This window comes from Rhinatrema bivittatum, chromosome 2 (genome assembly GCF_901001135.1).
Source record: "Rhinatrema bivittatum chromosome 2, aRhiBiv1.1, whole genome shotgun sequence".
NCBI lineage: Eukaryota > Metazoa > Chordata > Amphibia > Gymnophiona > Rhinatrematidae > Rhinatrema > Rhinatrema bivittatum.
In genome coordinates, this window is record NC_042616.1 from 615,354,107 (window position 1) to 615,371,563 (window position 17,457).

The 17,457-nt window shown below is 41.0% G+C and overlaps 1 protein-coding gene across 3 annotated transcripts in view; it reads right to left on the bottom strand.

Annotated features, from left to right (window-relative positions):
• The window catches only part of TRAPPC8 (trafficking protein particle complex 8), a 431,358-nt gene that overhangs the window by 33,501 nt on the left and 380,400 nt on the right, over positions 1–17,457 (bottom strand). For all 3 annotated transcript variants that reach the window (XM_029591182.1, XM_029591181.1, XM_029591183.1), the window contains 2 exons: positions 4,685–4,786; positions 1,065–1,210 (listed from right to left, as the gene is read on the bottom strand). In XM_029591182.1, the coding sequence (XP_029447042.1) occupies positions 1,065–1,210; positions 4,685–4,786 (248 nt within the window). The remainder of the gene's footprint in view (positions 1–1,064; positions 1,211–4,684; positions 4,787–17,457) is intronic.

The following is a 17,457-nucleotide window of genomic DNA, read 5'->3' on the forward strand; positions in this document are numbered from 1 at the left end:
GAGTAGGTAAGGTGTTCAGAAGAGAAGCAGATTGTTCCTGCCTTAGGAACATTGTCTTTCTCACCTCTTGAATTAAAATGTGCCTTCAGCCTGTGATGAACGCACATTTTAACTCCCAATTCATTAGCATACCATTAGCTTATTGCATTGGGAATTAAAATAAAATTAGCTTATGTGTTAGGGACCTGTGCACTAAATTTCAGCACAAGGTTTTAATGTTCAGCTTTCTGCATCAGCCTGCTTGTGGGGAAAGAGACATAAGCTGTAAGTTACTGATCTATATCCTTGATTTTTTATGAAGCAGAAATTACTTTTAAAAAAATGGATGAAAAGATTGCATTTATTTATTTATTTTTACTTTTTCTATACCGAAGTTCCTGTACAAGTACAAATCACACCGGTTTACAATATAACTAAAAAATTCGCTAAGGAGCGTTACATAGAACAGTGAAGGGAACTGAATATGGGATGTGTTATAACTTGAACATATAGTACATGTAACTTATCAAAGCGTATAATTTAACATATCGTAACAGGTCTTAACCAGAGCTAACATGTATTATAACTCAACATATCGTAATATATCATGATACAGGTATCTTAGGAGAGCGCTTAGGACAAATAACTGAGACAAAATAACCAGTCCCGTTATGTCGTAACATAACATAGCAAATTAGAGGAACACGTGGGAAGGATGAAATAGAAACATAATATAAGCGAAAAGACTGACTGTGTCGACTGACTGGGGTGTTAGAGGTGGAAATTAAGAGATTGAAATGACTGGAAATAAGAGTCTGTGATGGCAGGAGTCTAGAGTTTGGTAGGACAGAATTAAGAGTCAGGGAAGGCTAGGCTGAATAGCCATGTTTTAAGTCTTTTTTTGAAAGAAGATGGGCAATGCTCTTGCCTGAGGTCCGGAGGTAATTTCTTTGCCTTATGTAAATCTCACATTTTAACAACACATTTTTTCTTTTTTTTAATCATCACAAGGAAGAAGAACTCCTACTTTAATTATTAGAACTTTTTAAACAAGTGATTCATAAGAAAATAATTCACAAGCAAACCTTTTTTGATGAAATGGATGACTAAAGGATTCTGGGTAATGTAGACAAGTCTTTATTAGATTAGATAGTTGCTCTGCAGATGGCTTTGCAGGTACAGAAATATTTTCTGGTCGAATAAACTTCAAGAGAACGGTTTCTGGTGGTTCCTGCAGCAGAAGAAAACCAAATGCTATAATTAAACATGGTTAGTATGACAGCGTGAAAAATAACATGGTACATGGAATTCGTCCAGATATCAGACACAAAACTATTAAAAAAATTAGACTATCAAATCTAGCATATTGCACTGGTCATTTGACTAGATAAATATACTAAGTCCTGAGAAGTGAGCTTCTAATGATGTGTTTATAAACATTTGCTACTCTGTCTTTTACCAAGAATAGCCTCAAGGTGGATTACAAACAGTAAGTCAAACAGTACAGAATTACAGCATCAATGCAAAGTTTTTCTCCTTTCTGGAACAAAGACCAGGAAAGGAAGAGCAAAGAAACAGTAAAAATGAGATGGGGGATAGGAAGATAGTCATCTTCTAGGAGTAGGTAGGATCTGTGGTAGGATCAAGGATCTGGAGCAATAACGTGTAAGAAAATAGGTGCATTACCAAAAAAGTTAACATCTGATGCAGACGAACAAGAATCCCATGGTGTTTAAGATATAGTGATTGCTCAAAGTTCTGAGGTTAATTCAGGGCTAGTGCTAGTGTTTTTGCTGCCCTGTGTGAACAATTACTGTGCTACCCTCCCCTGCGCACTCCCCCCGATTCTGTTTTGTTTTTTTAACACAGAATTTTTGTTGTTTTTATAATAAACAAATTACAATAGAAACTATCAATCTCATACTCTTCTCCAGGCCCCACTTACACACTGAAAAAAGCCTTGCTCCCTTTGGCAATCCAAATTTTCAAAATTGCAGTGATGTGCAGTCAGGACTTTCAAGGGATTCATTGAATCCTCAGTCCTTGATCCTTTTTTCCCCCAGCTGCGGAGCGCTCATCTGTGTGGTGGCTAGAGGGCAGGCTATGGGCTGCTTGCAGGCTGCATACATCCTGTCCCCTACATGCACAATAGAGGGGGGAGGGGCCAGGGTTGTTAAGCCAATAAGAAGGCAAATACTAGCCTGAGCTGCAGGAAGGGATTCTCATGGTCATGGTGATTCAACCATTTGGCAGCAGATGCAGGTCAGGCCCAAAAGGACTTCACCATTTGCATGAGATGCAGAGCAGCATAGAACAGGGCAGAAGGTGGGACCTTTCTTTGATGAGTTGATCTGGCATGAAGCCTCCTGGCTCGACCAGTGACCTTGTGTGCGGCGGCTGTCCACATGCTCCTCCCAGCCCAGGGTGGAAGCATCCATAGTGAGTGAGCTTGTCTTGGATCTCTGGTTGGAGGTCTGATGCCCGGAGCCATGCCAGCCTACGGGCCCCAATGCATACTGCCGCTACCCTAGCTGCAGTCTCGAAAGCATTGTAGGTAGAGTGTACCTCATGTTTACTGCACTCAAGGCCCTGCTGGGCAATGGCCAAGAGGGCTTCCTGCTGTTGCTGGGAAAGGCATTTGGCTACCTCCTGGACCTGCTTCCAGATGTTGCGAGTGTACTGGTTCATATAAAGCTGGTAGGAGGCGATGCGAGTGATCAACATCACTCCCTGATACACCTTCCTACCAAGAGCATCTGCTGTCCGGTGTTCCCATCCTGGAGGCTCCGAAGTGTGGGTACATTTGGCATTTTTGAGGGTCAACTCCACCACTACTGACTGGTGTGGTAGCTGGGGCCTCTCAAAACCTAAGGCTGGCTGGCTGAGGTAGAGTGCATCTGCCTTACAGTTCAACGGCGGTATGGAGACTGGGTGCTCCCACACCCCGAGGAGTAACTCCTTGAAAATATTATGAATGGGGAGAGCGAGTACCTCTGTTGGGGCATTCACGAACTGGTGAACCTCCAACATTTTGTGACGGGCATCCTCCTCTGCCAGAAGCTGGAAGGAGACAGACTCAGCCATAGCCTGCTCAGGCCAGATCCTCCGGCGGGGATCTACACCTCTCATCCGGAGGAGATGGATCTGAGGTGATGTCTCCAGAGTCCTGCAAGGAAGACTCAGAGGTATCATCTCCCCAGGGATCATAAAGGGCCTCCTCCTCACTGAAGTCCTCTGGGGAGCCCCCAAGGAGGGTCCCTGCTGAGACCCCCAGCCCCGGAGCTAAAGACATTGAAGGAACTGGGGGAACAGATGGCCTAGGGGCACTGGGAACCAGTATGCGGGGCACCAGCACTGATGGTGCCCCGGACGGAAGGCATCGTCCTCCTCCGAGGAACCTACAATGGGGATGACTCTGGATGGAGGAGGACTCTGCGGCCGCTAGGGCAGAGAGAACCTTAGGCACTGGTGATGGTTGCATGGGCAGAATGCCCAAGAGGACACTGAGTCACTCTAGCAGCGGTGCCAGCAGTGCTCGGAGCATCGACTGTTTCACCCTGCAATCCAGCTCCTCCTGGAAGTCCGCCAAACTGAGGATGGAGGTAATAGGAGCAGGGTGAGGACTGGAGCCTTCCCAGAGCCCCGGGGAGGCTCGATACCTGGCACCGATGTCGGTGGTGAACGCTCACGACTCCTGGGTACAATGGAGGTGAATGCCTCCTCTCTGCGGGGTTCGCTTTGGGGGCAGCATGGAGGACCCTGCTGCTGCCCCGAGCACAGACCATGCAATGATGGTGACTGGTGCTGATGCTTCCGAGGTTTCTTACAGTGCTCGGCCCAGTCTTTCCCCAGTGCAGAATATGGACATGATCTAGAGGTTCTTGAGTGCAAGGATGCTAGAGAATGCCTATTTTCCAAATCGCATGCCTGTGAGGGCGCCAAAAGGGGAGTGGGCACCAAGGGAAGTAGCTCCATCGGTTCCCCATGGTCCTTAGGAGTAGAGGTGCCCGATGCTGGGGTTGAAGGGTCAGATTTCTTTGACCCAAAGAGTTTTTCCATTTTATCAAGATGAACCCGACGACCTTTGGGGGCTATTTGGTCGTAAAGATGACACCCCTGGACGTCATGCGATGCCCCCAGGCAGAAAATGCAAATGTTGTGCAGATCTGTGATGGACATGGTCCGCAGTCACTGGGAGCATCGGAGAAAAATTGATGCCATGAAAAAGAGCCAGCGAATGGTCGATGACCGGCAGGCACCGAGAATAGCACAGTTGCGAATCGACCGCACAGAAGGTACAAAAAACTTACCACGCTGCCCTGAAGAACTGACGGGGGTAGGGGATCCAATTCAGAAAAATATCTGATAAAAGTACTGATGAAAAAACAGAGCTCCAAAAAACCACGAGGCAAACAGCTCCGGGGAAAAGAAGAGACTGAAGGTGGACCCCCGCTTGGATGTATGGATAGTGGTATACTGGGCATGCTCAGTGTTCCTAGTCAAAGTTCTTGAAACTTTGACAGAGGTTTTCCATGCCGGGCTCCATCTGATGATGTCACCCACGTGTGAGGACTACCATCCTGCTTGTCCTAGGAGAATACTATTTCTTAATGCTCAATGTTATGGAGGTGAAATGACATGTTTGCCAATTACTGCACATTAGAACAATTTTTCTTAGAGAAGTATACCACATAAAGCAATTTACCTGCTTCTGAGGAAATGATAAAGCCTCTTTTCCAATTGTATGCAGCATAATGTGATGCTGACCTTCCAAAATAAGCTGCTTGTTGTCTTCAACAACATAAGCCTATTATAAGAAAAGACCATAGGATTATCTCTTGGCAATCGTAAAGAAGCTAGATACACAATGAAGTCTTTCTAAAGGGCACAGGCACCACTTTATTTAAACTACTGGTAATACTACTACTACTGTAGTCCACCTTGAACTGTGGTTGAAAGCAGGTAAAACGTCTTAAATTAATACTAAATTGCATAAGACATTTCTGCTCACAAAACATTTTCTTTAATCTCACATATGGTGTGTCTATTTGGGATCAAAACATTTTCAATTAATCTAACTCTGAAAGATTAGTAATTTTTGCATCTTTTGATTTCAGACTCACTTTTGGGACCCTATTCACCAAGGTGACTATTCAAACTGTTTCAAGATATTTGTATTTTTTGCATAAAAGGATCAAATAATCCAGATGAACTGACAAATTCAGACTTTTCTGTTGCATCATCCCTCTTCTCTTTGCATGTGCATGGGGACTACATGGAACTGAAAAGGTCCAATTCAGCTACTACTGATTTTTAGGTTGGAATACTCTAACTATAGGCAATTAAAAAGGCTGTCATTCTGTTTCATCACAAAATTTAAAAATAACCATAAACAATTTGCTGATGAATAGAACATAGAAGCAAATGTTTTCTATAATTATGAAATGTAGATATTTATAGTCTTTTATAGTCTCAGAAAAACATGTAATTATGATTCAAGTCAAATTAAAACATGTCTCAATGCATGGATTTCTAGACATTATGAAGATTTGTGACATAAGGCTTCAAGGAAGTCAGCTAAAGAAAATCAAAGAGATGTCTTCACAGAAAGGGTAGTGAACACAGAACAGCCTGTGGTAGTGGAAGCAAAACCAGTATCAGAATTCAAGCGGCATGGTATAAGCACAGAGGAATCTTAGGTGTAAGGCAGCGAAGGAAAAGTGGAGGGTTGGGTTTACTCTGTGATGTTACAACAGGAAGTAAAAATGGGCAGAATAGATGGGCCTTTCCCTTTTTAGCTGTTGTCATATCTTATGTTATCATATCACTTTCTCAGACAATTACCTTTGAACAGTGACTAACATGTTTTGCATTCCTAGAGCTGTGCTGCATTTTTTCTAGGACAATCACTGACCTTTGTCAGAAAATGCAATATGGTACTTAAACCTTGGGCAAATTATCTGAATCCTCTGCCTTAACATTAAAGACAAAGCAGCACTTTTCTGGCTGTAAGGAATGTATTTTTGTTTTACCTCAGTGTAGTTATAATTTCTGAAAAGGTTACCTCTTATATGAGACACTGTTTATACATCTGACATTTTGTCTAATAAGCCTATACAGCTGCTTTTTTCCACCACCACTACTATTACAGCACACTTTGCGGCACAATGTCAATTGCCAGGGCGCTTATCTGTATCTTAAGGCAAGCTCAAAACTAATCTTTAGCATCAGTATAATGCATTTCCAAATAAATAATACAAATGGCAAAATGAAACGCAAATAAATTCAGAGAAAGTACAAAGAAGGGTGACCAAAAGGATAAAGGGGATGGAACGATTTCCCTATAAGGAAAGGCTAAAGAGTTTAGGGCTGCTCAGCTTGGAGAAGAAATGGCCGAGAGAGGATATGATGGAGGTCTATAAAATCACGAGAGGACTAGAATGGGTTAATGTAAATCAGTTTACTCTTTCAGATAATACTAGGACTAGAGGGCATGCTTGTTTTAAGTGACACATTTAAAAGAAATCAAAGAAAATTATTTTTCACTCAATGCATAATTAAACTCTGGAATTTGTTGCCAGAGGATGTGGTTAGGGCAGTTAGCTTATCTGAGTTTAAAAAAAGGTTTGGACAAATTCTTGGAAGAGAAGTCCATAAACCATTAGTCAAGTTGACTTGGGAAATAGCTTAGTTGCTTACTACCGGCATTAGTAGCATAGGATCTATTTAACGTTTGGGTACATGTATCCTGGATTGGCCACTGTTGGAAACAGGATGCTGTGCTTGATGGATCCCTCGACCTGACCCAGTATGGCAACTTATGTTCAAACTCATACTTGACTGCACTGTATTAATGCATCTATAACAAATTTAACCTCCCTCTTTTACTGAAGTATGAATATATAATATAACTGTTGTTGCATAACCCCAGTAGAGGAAGTTTTTAAGAACAAGGGCAAAACAATAGTGTATATCTTTTATTCCAATTAAATGCAAATGTTTAAGAAACAGAATACTGTTGGTCACAAAGATAGGAGTCGTAAGAAGAGACCAACGAAAGGAGGAATTCAAGTAAGAAGCACCTGGCTTATATAAAAATGCTGTAACTTTCCAATGTTACTGATATCCCAAGTTAAATATACTCTTTTTTTTTTTAAAACTAAGACATTCATTGCTTATGTTATGGTAATAAAGTTACTACAGAGACAAGAGTGGAATCGACACATGCTATTAATCAAACATTGAATTGTAGGAGTATTTCATGTAGAAATAAATCTGTTCATACTGATAAATGTAGAAATATATCAGCCAAATCTGCTGCACATTGAGACAAATTCTGAAAGACTGTCTCCTAACACAGACTATGTTTTGTTATTGCTGTGTTGGGAGACACAATGATATAAAAATCAAACTGCTTCAGTCAAATTAAAACGATCCTAATATTAAGTGTTCGACAAACCAGACAACACAAGACAATAAAATGTAAAATTGAAATTACCTGGCAGATTATCTCCATCTATAATTCAAAACCTTACTTCAAAGGGCAAAGCATCTATACAGCTAAATATTATAGTAATATAGCAATGACAGAAAAGGACCAAATGGTCCCATCCACTTCAAACTTAATCCACTCTGCTAAAACCGTATACCTCCTCCAGACCTATTAGAAGTGCCTATTAAGACACTCTATTCGCTCCCCAAGCTAAAACCTCAATCAGAAAACGAGCCATCTCGACTGCTGGCCCACACCACTGGAACGCGCTACCCCACGTCCTTAGATGAGAATCCTGCCGGGCTGTCTTCAAAAAGAGACTAAAAACATGGCTATTTAGCCAAGCCTTTCAGGACATTTAACCCACCTTTCATGCAACTTTACTCTCTGCTAGCGATCTCTTCAACTTAACCCTCCCATCCACCCCTCCCTCTGCTGCCGGCCCCTTCCACTTACGCCTTGATCCCCCCCTTTCCTTCCTCATCCGTCTCTTAATTTATTTAACCTTATTCTCATCCATTTAGGATGAGTATATTTCAAGTCCTCTTGTTTTTGGATGAACTTAGTATCGGACATGTTTTAAATAATCTCCTTTGATCTTATAAGGCTATGTTTAGACCAGAGTGTTACATTTTTTCCTGTTAAATTTTTTTTTGAATTTCTAACTTAGTTCTCTGTACCGCTTCATGGCAAAATTGATGTTAAATGTAAACCGGTATGATTTGTATCTCTACAAGAATGTCGGTATAGAAAAAAAATAAATAAATAATATACTGCATTAATCCAATACATTGTACTATGCAGTTTACATAAATCAAATATTTTCATAAACAAACCCCCACAGTTTAATTACATTAGATTAAATAAAATAATCATAAAACTACATTTAAATAAATATATTCAGTCTGCCCAGCAGATTTCTTATAGTAGTAACTGTAACTCTCTGAAGGTTACTCCCATGTTACTGTTAAGGGTAGGAACTGCTGCTCCATGAAGTTATCCCCAAGCCTTATGACAACCCAAAAAAACCTACTGCTAGCAAGCTTTTTACTGGGTGATATGCCTTCTAGAAAAATTCAGATAGTGCTGCTTGACATGATTTGCTTAGGGAACTGACCACAGAAGGTGTGTGCTTTTTCCTTTATGTCTGCGTATCAATACCACAGACTATAGAAGTCATGGCTCACTTTGTTGTTGTCTGAATCCAATTCTCCTTTTCTCCCCCTCCCCTACCGTTGAAGCAGAGAGTGATATTGCAGTTGTCTCAAAAGCATTAAGGCTTATTTGTTTAAGGGTAGTAATCTCCATGCATTCTGTTAAGAGTAGTAACTGCCGCTCGATGCAGGTTATCCCCATGCTTATCAGTACCCCAGACAGTAAAAGTCAGGACCCTCGTTGGTTGTTGCTGAATCCAATTCCCCTTCCCACCCCCTGCCGCTGAAGCGGAGAGCAATGTTGCATTTGCATTAAAAGCATTAAGGTTTATTGGCTGAGGGCTGTAATCTTCATCCTTCTGATAAGGTTAGTAACTGCTGAACTAGCAAGTTACCCCCATGCACACTTGTCTTCATTTCCATCCTCTAGCTTTTAGGGATCCACAGTATTTAACCTATGCCCCTTTACATTTTTTGTCTGTTTTGTATTCACCATCCTCTGGAAGGGCATTCCAAGCATCCATCATCCTCTCCATGAAGAAACATTTCCTGACATTGGTTCTGAGCTGTCCCCCTTGGAGTTTCATTTTGTGACTCCTAGTTCTACTAATTCCTTTCCAACAGAAAAGATTTTAAGTTTGCACATCATTAAAACCTTTCAGGTATTTGAAGGTCTGTATCATATCTCTCCTGCACTTCCCTCTCTTCCAGAGTATCCATATTTAGATCCTTCAGCCTCCCCTCACAACTCTTCCGATACAGATCCCATACCATTTTGTCACCCTTCTCTGGACCGCTTCTATCTTGTCTCGATCCTTTTTGAGATAGGGGCTCCAGAACTGAAGACAGTACTCCAGGTGAGGCCTCACCAAGGACCTGCACAAGGGCATTAATCATCTTTTTCTTTCTGGTTATTCCTCTCTCTATGCAGCCCAGTATTCTTTTGGTTTAAGCTATCACCTTGTCACATTGGTTCACCATCTTCAGATCGCCAGATACTATTACCCCAAGACCCCTCTCTTGGTCTGTGCACAGTCTTTCACCCATCACATACAACTCTTTTGGATTACTGCATCCCAGATACATGAGTCTGCACTTCTTAACATTGAATCCCACCTGTCATATCTTTGACTACTCTTCAAGCTTTCTTAAATCACTCTTCATTCTCTCTACTCCTTCAGGCATGTCCACTCTGTTGCAGATCTTAGTATCATCCATGAATAGACAAACTTTACCTTCTAACCCTTCTGCAATGTCACTCACAAAGATACCGAACAGAACCTGACCCAATACCTCTCTCTTCAGAGTAGAATCTATTTACTATTACACAGTCTTCTATCAGTCATCCAGTTTGTAGTCTATACCACAACCATGGTGCTCACTCCCAAGCTTCTCATTTTATTCACAAGCCTATGCGGAACCATAACAAAAGCTTTGCTGAAATCCAAGTAGATCACATCTAACTCTCTTCCTTGTTCCAATTCTCTAGTCACTCAAAAAAAAAACCCAGATTTGTCTGATAGGACCTTCCCCTGATGAATGCATGGGGCCTTAGGTAAAGCAATTCACCGAATTGTATAGTTCGTTATCCTTTCCCTCAGCAGAGTCTCCCACCACTGAGGTGCGGCTAACCGGCCTGTAGTTTCTAGCTCCTCTCTGCTACCACTCTTGTTAAGCGGTACCACAACTGCTCTTCTCCAACCCAGCAGCACCACTCCTATTTGCATAGATCTATTGAACAGCAGACTCGCCAGCACATCTCTGATCTCCTTCAGTATCACGGGATGAATCTCACCCAGCCCCATAGCTCTTGTCCACTTTGTTTGCCTAACTCTTCCCATACATTCTCTTCTGTAAACGTTTTGTCTACCCCATCCCCATCTTTTCAACCAGAAACGGTTCTCTTGTATGCAAGTCATATGCATCAGCTCTGGATTTGAAATATTTTGAGAGATAAAATTTAAATAATGCACTTTAGGTATATTTAGAGAATCAATTGCTACAATTTTTTCATAGGGACAGTCCACCAGACAATAACCCTCTCAGTTCCCCACCCCCAATGAACTGCTTGATTGGCACTACAGTGAACTCTCAGATTCACCCATCAGAAATCTGGTAACCTTACTTTAACCCCAATGCAACTATAAACTGTTTTCAGCCACTCTTGAAGTTATTGTAGGAAAAAAAAAAAAAAAGATGCCCATGAATGGCTCCATTAAAATCCACAAGGTGCTGGCAATGGCAGCACAGTAATTGTTTGTACAGGGTAGCAAAACAGGTAGCACTGGCCCTGTTCACGGGTTGTAATATAATGTGAATCTAGGGCAGACTGCACCACGGATGAAATCATTGTTTACAGTTGATCACAGAGAGCAGGGAATGGAAGTGTGAGTCAACTAGCTGACTGTCAACTTCAGATACATACTGTGTTCTATTAAAAATAAAAATACCACCTTCTTTATCACTGGGCTTAATAACAATTGCCAGATTAGTTAGCAAGGAAGTTAAGATATATGGACTGGACCATATATGTTTTTTTAAATGATGGGATAAATCTAATTTTGAAGAAAGAGAATCAATTACTCAAAAGCTGCAAGCAAAACTCCAATACTTCTAGAAGACAACCATCAGGAATTTCAAGAGATAATAAATTCAAGTAGTCAACACATGCAGAGAGAAAAGAATGTTTAAGTTTCAAAAGGCAAAAAACCTAAAGTAAATGGATTCTTGTGTCAAAAGAATCATAGGTAATGGTAGAAACAATGGACAAGCCATACTCCAGGATAGCACATTCTCTAGTTGAAAACTCATAAATGGATAAGTTAACTAGTAGAGAAACGAACAGAGTTTGTTACTCAAAATAAAGAGTAGCCAATCAAAATAAAGAGTAGCCAATCAAAATAAAGAGTAGCCAATCATCTGGACCTGATGGTATGCATCCTAGGGTTCTGAAGGAACTAAAAAATGAAATTTCAGATCTATTAGTTAAAATTTGTAACCTATCATTAAAATCATCCATTGTAACCCCGATATTTAAAAAGGGCTCCAGGGGCAATCCAGGAAACTATTTACCAGTGAGTTTGACATTAGTACCTGGAAAAATAGTGGAAACTATTCTAAAGATCAAAATCACAGAACATATAGAAAGACATGGTTTAATGGAACAAAGTCAAGATGGATTTACCCAAGGAAAGTCTTGCATCACAAATATGCTTCATTTTTTTGAAAGGGTTAATAAACATGTGGATAAAGGTGAACCAGTAGATGTAGTGTATTTGGATTTTCAGAAGGTGTTTGACAAAGTCCCTCATGAACCTATATGGTTCTCAAAGGAGGTGGCTGACAAAATCAAAGCAAAGTAAAAGCTAAAAAATCAGCATTCAAGAAATATAAAGGATCCCAAAAGGAGGAGCACAAGGAAGAATATCTGATGGAATTGAGGGAGACGAAGAAAGTAATCAAGATAGTAAAAAGTCAAGTGGAAGAAAGGATTGCCAAAGAGGTAAAGCGAGGCAACAAAACATTTTTCAGATACATCAGAGAAAGGAGAAAAGTTCCAAGTGGTATAGTGAAACTGAAAGGTGAAAAGGATCAATGTGTGGAGAGAGATGAAGAAATTGCAGAAATATTAAATGAATATTTCAGTTCCTTGTTCACTAAAGAGGACCCTGGAGAAGGACCGTTGCTAGTTAACAAGAAACTGGAGGGGAGTAGAGTAGATATAACTCCGTTTACAGAAGAGAATGCATGGGAAGAGCTAGGAAAAATAAAAGTGGACAAAGCCATGGGACCTGATGAGGTCCATCCCAGGATACTGAGGGAGCTCAGAGATGTACTGGCGGGTCCACTGAGTGACCTGTTCAACAGATCCCTAGAAATGGGTGTGGTGCCGAGTGACTGGAGAACAGTGGTGGTGGTCCCGCTTCACAAGAGTGGGAGCAGAGAGGAGGCTGGAAACAGGCCGGTTAGCCTCACCTTAGTAGTGGGAAAGGTAACGGAGTCGCTGCTGAAAGAAAGAATAGTGAACTATCTACAGTCAGAAGAATTCCTGGACCAGAGGCAGCATGGATTCAACAGGGGAAGGTCCAAGTTAGACAAATCTGATTGACTTTTTTGATTGGGTGACTAGGGAATTAGATAGAGGAAGAGTGCTCGATGTCATCTACTTGGATTTCAGCAAACCTTTTGATACGGTCCCGCACAGGAGGCTTGTGAATAAAATGAGCAGCTTAGGAGAGGGTGCTAAGATGGTGCCCTGGATTGCAAACTGGTTGACTGACAGAAGACAATGTGTGATGGTAAATGGAACTTACTCTGAAGAGAGAGTGGTGTTAAGCGGAGTGCCACAAGGATTGGTGTTGGGACCGATCCTGTTCAATATCTTTGTGAGCAACATTGCAGATAGGAGATAAGGTAAGGTTTGTCTTTTTGCGGATGATACTAAGATCTACAACAGAGTGGACACGCCAGAAGGAGTGTAGAGAATGAGATGGGATTTAAGGAAGCTGGAAGAGTGGTCGAAGATATGGTAGCTGAGATTCAATGCCAAGAAGTGAAGAGTCATGCATATGGGGAGTGGAAATCCGAAAGAACTGCATTTGATGGGAGGTGAAGGACTGATGTGCATGGAGCAGGACAGACACCTTGGGGTGATAGTGTCTAACGATCTTAAGTCGGCAAAACAATGTGACAAGGCGATAGCTAAAGCCAGAAGAATGCTGGGCTGCATAGAGAGGGGGATATCTAGTAAGAGAAAGGAAGTGATGATCCCCTTGTACAGGGCTTGGTGAGGCCCCACCTGGAGTACTGTGTTCAGTTCTGGAGACCGTATCTCCAAAGAGACAGAGACAGGATGGAGGCGGTCCAGAGAAGGGCTACCAAAAAGGTGGATGGTCTTCATAAAATAACTTATGAGGAGAGATTAAAGAACCTAAATATGTACACCCTGGAGGAAAGGAGGAGCAGAGATGATATGATACAGACTTTCAGATACTTGAAAGGTTTTAATGATTCATGGTCAACAACAAACTTTTTACAATGGAAAAAAATCAGTAGAACTAGGGGGTCACGATTTGAAGCTCCAAGGAGGAAGACTCGGAACCAATATCAGGAAGTATTTCTTCACGGAGAGGGTGGTGGATGCCTGGAATGCCCTTTTGGAGGAAGTGGTGAAGACTAAAACTGTGAAAGATTTCAAAGCAGCATGGGATAAACACTGTGGATCCATAAAGGCTAGAGGATGGGAATGAAGAGTAGAGCCATGGGGGTGGCTTGCTGGAATGTTAACTACTACCTGATGATTACTACCCTTACTCAAAAAATCCCTTGCATGGTTAATGCAACCCCAACATTGCTCTCTGCTTCAACAGCAAAGGGTAATGTGGAAAAAAGGATTTGCATTCAGATAACCAAAAAGGACTGAACTTCACAATCTGGGTAAACAAATAAGCGTGGGGGTAGCTTGCTTATTACGGCGGTTACTACCCTAAACCAATTAAGCCCGATACATCACTTTGAATGCATATACAGCGTTGCTCTCTGCTTCTACAGCAGGGGGAAATGTGGAAAAGAGGATTAGCATTCAGACATCATCCAACAAGGCATCGATCTGTGCAATCTGGGTAAACAAGCATAGGGGTAACTTGCTTGATGCGGTGGTTACAACCCTTAACAATAAGCTTTATGTTCACCTTTGATGCAACTCTAACATTACTCTCTGCATCAATGACAGGGGATGGCAGGAAATTTGAATCAAACAGTTACCAACAAGAGCCCTGAGTTGGTGGTTGGTGAAACAGATAAGTATGGGGAAATAAGTGTGGAAGCTTGCTGGGCAGACTAGATGGGCCAATTGGTCTTTTTCTGCCATCATTTCTATGTTTTTATGTTTCTATGAGAGGCTTCTAAGAAAACTAAAACGTCATGGGATAGGTGGTGATGTCCTTTCGTGGATTACAAACTGGTTAAAAGACAGGAAACAGTAGGATTAAATGGTCAATTTTCTCAGTGGAAAAGGGGAAACAGTGGAGTACTTCAGGGATCTGTACTTGGACTGGTGCTTTTCAATATATTTATAAATGAGCTGGAAAGGAATACGAGTGAGGCCATCAGATTTGCAGATGATACAAAATTATTCAGAGTAGTTAAATTACAAGCGGATTGTGATACATTGCAGGAGGACCTTGCGAGACTGGAAGATTGGGCATCCAAATGTCAGATGAAATTTAATGTGGACAAGTGCAAGGTGTTGCATATAGGGGAAAAATAACCCTTGCTGTAGTTACACGATGTTAGGTTTCATATTAGGAGCTAGCACCCAGGAAAAGGATCTAGGCACCATAGTGGGTAATACTTTGAAATAGTCAACTCAGTGTGCTGCAACAGTCAAAAAAGCAAACAGAATGTTAGGAATTATTAGGAAGGGAATGGTTAATAAAACAGAAAATGTCATAATGCCTCTATCGTTCCATGGCGAGACTGCACCTTGAATTCTATGTACAATTCTGGTCACCGTATTTCAAGAAAGATATAGTTGCAATGGAGAAGATACAGAGAAGGGCAAACAAAATGATAAAGGGGATGGAACAACTCCCCTATGAGGAAAGGCTGAAGAAGATAGGGCTGTTCAGCTTGGAGAAGAGACGGCTGAGTGGGGAAATGATAGAGTTCTTTAAAATCATGAGAGGTCTTGAACGAGTAGATGTGAATTGGTTATTTACACTTTCGGAAAATAGAAGGACTAGGGGGCACTCCATGAAGCTAGCAAGCAGCCCATTTAAGACTAATCAGAGAAAATTCTTTTTCACTCAATGCACAATTAAGTTCTGGAATTTTTTGCCAGAGGATGTGGTTAATGCAATTAGTGTAGCTGGGTTCAAAAAAGGTTTGGATAAATTCTTGGAGGAAAAGTTAATTAACTATTAATCAAGTTGACTAAGGGAATGGCCTCTGCTATTACTGGCATCAGTAGCATGGGATCTCCTTGGTGTTTGGGTACTTGCCAGGTTTGGCCTCTGTTGGAAACAGGATGCTGGGCTTGATGGACCCTTGGTCTGACCCATCATGGCAATTTCTTATGTTCTTAAGAGGGGATGAGGTGAGAATGAGTGTTGATAGAGTATCAGTGGAGGTTATAAGAAGGGCTTGGGGTGAAAAGATCAGTTGGAAAGATGCAAAAAGGGGTGGGCTGGGGAATATAAGAAGATTGGCAGAAGAGGTGGAGGTTAAAAAAAGGAGGTCCTCTGCAGAGGGTGGATGTTGAGGTTGAGAGAGCATCAGCTAGAGTTTAGTCAGGGTAAGAGTGAAGTGATTTTTGGATGGGGACTACACTGCTGCTAATTTTGTTTTGGTCATCTTTTGAGAACCATGTGAATTTTCAAGTTCAAAAATGAGGTCACATTGGCTAAAAGTTTAGGAAGTCCTCAGATATGCTTTAACAAGACAAGCCTTCCCATAACCACTCGTCCTGGCCACTTCCTCCACGGACTCACCCTTCCCAAGTTGAGATTCCTAAGCACATTTTTTCCGCTGCCTAAGCTATCCAGTATATGCATTTGACTCTCATTAAAGCTATGGTAACCCGCATACTTTCCATCCCCCACCTCTCCAACCCCTCCCTCAGATTTTTACTTTTCACCCCAAAAAGCCAACTCTTTCAGCTCTTATCAGTTCGATATTTTATATTTTCCCCTTGCTTAAGTTGTATCCAAGTTTTCTCCTCCTGTTCTATGTAAGACAATTTTTTGTCACTAACTGTTTATGGTTGCAATGTAAACCGGAGTGATAATTAACCCTGTTATTTGAACTTCGGTATAGAAAAGTTATAAATAAATAAATAAATAACAAAAATAATTTAACAAAAGAAAGCTGCTTCATTAGAATTCAAAAAAACAAGTGTAAATCTTAAAAGGCTTTTCCATGAGTAGAAAAGACTGAACAAAAACTTCAGTTAGTTGATAAACCAACAAAATTGTTTTTTTTACATTTACTGATTATACAAAATGCATCAAGAGAAACTGCATTACACAGTGCCAATTAGGTCATCATTCTTGTCTTCATTTTCTTATTAGATGGCTTTAACAGTATTTTTAATAAAGTGGTGTTTCAGTGCTAATCCATTTAAGATACATAGAAATAAAAGTTAAATAATTTGTAGGCAATTCATAATGGTCACAAATTTATTAAGTCCATTAAAAGTAGTATCTGCTTTCCATTATTTCCGCAGTATTTTAATTGTCTCACAGTTTCTGGTGTCTGTAACAAAATTTATTACAAGCTAATATTACTATAATATTAACATTTTTTTCATATACCACTTATAGTGAAAACATTTTAAGCGGTTTACACTCTCAAAACTATGTTATGGCTATCGGAAAATAATTCAGTCTCTCAAAAAATGCTGTGTACACTGCTGAGGCACAAGTAAATATTTTCACCACAGGTTGTCTTTTTCTGTCCATATTTAGGAAACAGATTATATACTTATTTAGAAATGAGCAGGAGGAGGTGAATTTAATTGTATTGCCTGACTCGCTGGAAAGTGAACTTTTTTTTTCTTGCCTACCTTGCTGAGGTCTGTGATTGCTAAAGGGAAAAGTTGGTGTGTGAGGGCTCACCAACCTGACTGATTAACAGCTGTTTCCACATTCTGCGTGAGAGGACGGACCCGGACTCAAGCCCAATAAGAACTGGCTTTCTTGTAGCACTGCTTGAGGAGCAGGAGGAGGTGAATTTACTCCTCATTACTCCACAGGTAGGATATTAATTGTGTTTCTTGCACCTACCTGCTCTCCTCCATAAGGATCTCTCTCTGAATGTTTGAATTGTTATGGT